Consider the following 5,598-nt stretch of genomic DNA (forward strand, 5'->3'; position numbering starts at 1 on the left):
TGATCCGAATTCTATATGGAAAATAATTCTCAAATAAATACTATCTATTAAAAAAATTAAAAAAATTAAAAAAAATAATTGTCAAAAAAACAACTCTATATTTTATAAACAATATTCTTAATCAAAAATTCTCAAAAAAAAATACTCTATATTAAATAAATAAATAAATAAAACCGTAGCTTTTTGCACAAAACCGTAGATAAAAAAAATCGTAAGTTTTTACCCAAACTATAGGCTGCGGTTTGGGAAACCATATTTTTGTGAGAGGATACCGTAGGTTTTTTCAAAACCTACGATTTTGTTATTTCAATATATATATATATATATATATATATATATATATATATATATATATATATATATATATATATATATATATATATATATATAACACAAAACAGTAGACAAAATAACGAAACAATAGACGAATATATTTAAGTACTGTTATGTGGGTTAGTTTGGGACAAAACCTAATTTTTGGCTAAAAATTGTTAATTACCGCCCAAATTTGGCTAGTTTAATAATTATCTCTAATAATATATTAGGTTATCATTAAAAATTGTTTAAACGTACTACAATTCATGTTTATAAAATGAAATGAACATAATTCATTCTAAACACTAATGTAGATATGTGTTTTCCTTAGTCTGTGTTTGCTTAGCTTTTTAGAACAAAATTCATTTTGGAAAAGTTGAAAAAGTTACAATTAGTTGACTTTTTCAAAAAGTTGAATTATGAAAAAGTGGCTTTTACAAGATACCAAACATTTTTTTTTTTTTTTTTATAGGATAACACAAACCCAAGCCCATCGATCAAAACCCTCATTATTCAGCCTCAACCTTCGCGGCGGCATGCAGATCTTTGTCAAAACGCTCGCCGGAAAGACCATTACCTTGGAGGTCGATAGTTCGGATATCATCGATAACATCAAAGCCAAGATTCATGACAAGAAAGGTATTCCTCCTGATCAGCAGAGGCTCATATTCGCCGGAAAGCAGTTGGAAGATGGCACAACCCTAGTGGACTACGATATTCATAGGGAATCGACCCTTCATCTCATCCTCCGTCTCCGTGGTGGAATGCAGATATTTATCAAGACGTTAACTGGGAAAACGATCACCCTGGAGGTTGAAACTTCTGATATGATTGACAATGTCAAGGCTAAGATACAAGAAAAGGAAGGGATCCCTCCAGATCAGCAGAGGCTTATCTTTTCCGGCAAACAGCTAGAAGATGGGCGTACTCTTGCTGATTACAGTAGTCAGAAGGAATCTACGCTGCATCTCGTCCTCCGTCTTCGTGGCGGGATGCAAATCTTCGTCAGAACGCCAATGGGCAAGACCATTACTTTGGAAGTTAAAAGCTCGGAGACAATTGGTAAAGTGAAGTCGAAGATTGAGGAAATAGAGTGGATTGAACCGCAACATCAGCTTTTGACCATTGAAGAGAAGGCCCTCGAGGGTTCTAGAACTTTGGCTGATTATAACATCCAAAAAGAATCTACATTGCACCTGAGTCTTCGGTTGAGAGGAGATATACGTATTTTTGTTAAGACATTGACAGGGGAGACTATCTCATTGGTGGTGGACAGCTCTGAGACCATTGGTAATGTGAAGAAAAAGATTCGTAAGATAGATGAGACTCCAATTTCTCGATATTGTTTGATCATTGCTGGAAAGAACCTAGAGGATGGTAGAACTTTGAGAGATCAAAACATCCAAAACGGATCTACATTGCACATGACTCTGAGGTTTAAAGCAGGAAGTGAGATGCAGATTTTTGTTAGGACGTTGACACGGAAGACAATCACACTGGTGGTGTACAAGGCCGAGACCATTGGTGATGTAAAGGAAATGATTCAGAAAAGGGAGGGGCTTCTACCTGATGATCAACGGTTGATCTTTCATGGAAAGCAACTTGAGGATGGTGCAACATTGAGCGATCATAACATCCAAAATGAATCTACGATCCACCTGGTTATAAGGATGAGAGGGGATTGTAATCGTAAGTATATTTATGTTGAGACTTTGACAGGGGAGTCCATCCAGGTGGAGGTGAAAAACTCGGATACAATTGGTGATGTGAAAGCAAAGATTCAGGAGAAAGAGGGGATTCCATGGCATCAACAGATTTTGATCATTGATGGAAAAATCCTCGAGGATGGTAAAACTTTGGAGGATCATAACATCGAATCACATTCTATATTGCAGCTGATTGTGAAGTCGGGAGGAGATACTATGCCAATTTTTGTTAAGACATTGACAGGGAAGACCATAAAGCTGGAGGTGGAGAGCTCAGAGAACATTGATACTGTGAAGTCAAAGATTCGGGAAATAGAGGGGATTCCACTGCATCAGCAACGTTTGACCATTTCTGGAAAGAATCTTAAAGATAATGTGAGTTTGAAGGATTATAACATCCAAGAAGGATCAACATTGGATCTGTTTATGAGGTTGGGAAGAGGTAATATGCGGATTTTTGTTAGGATTTTGACATGGAAAACCATCAGCCTGGAGGTGGAAAGCTCGGACACTATTCGTTATGTGATGGAAATGATTGAGGAGAAAGAGGGAATTCCAGTTGATCAGCAGGAGCTTTTATTTGATGGGAAGAAACTACATTGGGGGAAGCTGGTGGCTAATAATATTGAGCAGGATTCTACTCTGAGCCTTCTCCTGCGAGTAACTGTAGGTGGTCAATCATGAAACAATGGATCTTCATTGTGCATTGTGCTGTTAATGATACCAAACTCTGAATTTGGGAGATAATTAATTTACTAGAAACTTTTTCATATTGGTGGAAACTAGTTTAGTATGTGTAATTAGATATTGTGATACTAATGATGTTGCTGGCTGTATTTCTTGTGGGTGCTCTTGCATAGTTGTAGTTATGGAACTATCTTTGTTAGGTTCAAGTTATTTGGAACTTTTATTTTGTGCATGATGTTTGACTGCAATGTGCTAATGTGTTATTGTTACTGGTGTCTTATTTGGACGAACACTGGGTGTTAGATAAAATTCCATGAAGTTTTTCTTTCTTTCATTGTGTTGCATAAACCTGAAGAAGAAGAAAGGAGATGAGCCAAGGGGCCAAGGATGGATGAAATTCTTGGAAGTTTTTCTTTGTTTTTCTCAATATTAGAGGCCATTTAGAGTTGTTTGATAAAATTCCCAATGAAATGTGTATTTGCCATTTGAATGAGCTACTCATAACCAGTTCATAATAGGGTGGGCTAATAATTATTGTTTGACAACAAAAATGGCAACTTTAAGTGATTGAGTAAGGGATTAAGGGCAAGTGGACTGTGGATACTTCAGGTGCTCTGTTGCTTTCTTCCTTTGGTGTATTTGACTACTAAAATAATACATGTTTGACAACTAAAAGCACGCATAGACTCGCCTTTTAAGCTAATAATACATGTTTGACAACTAAAATGGCAACTTTAAGTGATTGGGTAAGGGACTAACGGTAAGTGGACTGTGGACTGTGTTGGGTTGATTCTTCCTTTGGTGTATTTGACTACTAAAATGCAAACTCTAAAGGTAATGAGCTTTGCATTATAATTGGATGTTGTATGCATGTGTTTGGTCCTTGCGAAGTCAATTTGACTTCTGCACGTTTTCGGTTTGAATCCATCCCCACGAAAAGCAATGAAATTGCAGACGTTTTAAGATTTCAATTGTGTTTTTAATAATAAACAGCTCTTAAAGTGCATATTTGTTTTTAATATTATTATTTTATACATGTATATAATAATATTACCTTTCCTATGGACTTTTATTAGACCAAGGTTATGACCTTTTATCTTTTGTTTTTTGAGTCAGTTTTCCCTCATTCAGCATAAGATAAGATAGGAAACACCCAAATGGTCACTTTTCATTACACTTCAATCTTTATTTTTAAAAATAAAAATAATTGATTTTTAAGATTTATAATTAAAAAGATAATTATAATTTCTTAAAAATGATTATTAAACACAAATTAATTAAAATTAAAATATTTCATTACTTAAAATAAAAATTACATAAACAAGATACATAAAAAAACATTCAAGATTAAAAAAACGTAGAAAATAACCAATATTAAAAAAACACAGCGTAGAAAACATAGTTAAAAATTACATAAAATATCTGAATTTGAAAAAAAAAAAAAAAAAAACAAAATACGTCACTTGGAATCCTTGTCCTCATCATCGTGATCCTCATCATCGTCATCCGAATCCTCGCCCGAGTCCTTAACGAACATATTTGAATCTTCATCTGATTCGTCAAACAAATCATCATGTCAATACTCTGTCTGAGGCTGTATGTGAGCCCTATAAACATGCTCCACCAAATCCGCACGAAGATTGTGATGAATGTCGCGATCATGTACTTCTTTTGTAACAACCCAATTTTCAAAAGAAAATTTTCATTTTTAAATTACCAAAACATTTCCAGTTATCCATAAAATCCCAAGAACAATTGTTTTCAAATTTATACATCAACAAATTTCATTTCAAATATCACAATGTCCCAAGGGAAAAACGTCCGTGAGAGTGCATGTCGCGCCATCAGACCTTGCCTTTGCCCTTAGGCTCATGAAACAATCAACAAAACTGTAAGCTAATGTTTAGTGAGTTCCCCAGAGCATACCCCACACAATCCATATAGTCACATAATCATATTAGCTAGAAAAGGTACATAATCCACATAAGTCATGCATACAACATATAGGGATTCCATGGGTTCATCCCCAGGGACTTACTCCAGGATGCCATGTGCTCTCCGCATGGTCTTACAGCTAAGTCTCATGGGCTCTCCCATGGTCTTTAGCAGGAAAGCCATGGGCTCTCCATGTGGTCTTACATCCAGGTGTCATGGGCTCTCCTATGGTCTTCCGTACAAACATACCACATATAAAACTAGCATACTTCCTAGCACATAACCAACTATCATGCCTCATAACACTACATTAACTAGTATAACACATATCATAAAATGGGTCGGCCTTGGTGCTTTTGACCCATTGGTATAGTGAGGAGACTTACCTCTCAAGAATGTTGAACTGATAAGATAGAATCAAATAAGTCCCAACGTGCAGCTTCGACTCAACTGCCTATAACCATCATCTGAATAACTCGCCAATTACCGGAGTACCATAAATTCGCTCAAGGTCAACCCTGGTCAAAGTCAAAGTCAACAGTCAAGGTCAACATTCCGTTTTGACATCGACTCGTCGAGTGCATCCAGCAACTTTCCGAGTTACTCGAGTAACTCTTCACTCACCGAGTCACTTGGGGAACTCGTCGAGTTCCTAAATGTCCAGAAGACCGAAAACTCATGCAGATCGAAAACCCTAATCCTCCACCGAAATCACTCAGAATATCGAAAACTAGTAAACCATATCCGACTCGTTGAGTTGGCTTAGCAACTCGTCAAGTCCTTTCAGTCCTTCTTGTGTTCAGTCCTTTCCAATGGGATCTAAGGCTCCAAATTATAGATCCTACCCCTTATGGTGTAGTTACCACGTAAAGTTGCAAACTTTATGTGCATGCAAGGCCTCCCAAGGCTAAAACACTAAAACTAGGGTTCATACAACACTTAGGACATGGAAAAG

The 5,598-nt window shown here is 36.4% G+C and overlaps 1 protein-coding gene across 1 annotated transcript; it reads left to right on the forward strand.

Moving 5' to 3' along the window:
• Positions 1-759: 759 nt before the first annotated feature.
• LOC111919432 (polyubiquitin) lies at positions 760-2,940 on the forward strand. Its single transcript, XM_023914992.3, has one exon. It carries the CDS (start codon positions 852-854, stop codon positions 2,703-2,705), a length of 1,854 nt encoding a protein of 617 aa, XP_023770760.1. The 5' UTR covers positions 760-851; the 3' UTR covers positions 2,706-2,940.
• Positions 2,941-5,598: the final 2,658 nt, after the last annotated feature.

This window comes from Lactuca sativa, chromosome 5 (genome assembly GCF_002870075.4).
Source record: "Lactuca sativa cultivar Salinas chromosome 5, Lsat_Salinas_v11, whole genome shotgun sequence".
Classification (NCBI taxonomy): Eukaryota; Viridiplantae; Streptophyta; class Magnoliopsida; order Asterales; family Asteraceae; genus Lactuca; species Lactuca sativa.

Excerpts from the sequence above, each read along its gene's own strand:
- LOC111919432 (XM_023914992.3), top strand. The coding sequence starts at position 852 with ATGCAGATCTTTGTCAAAACGCTCGCCGGAAAGACCATTACCTTGGAG.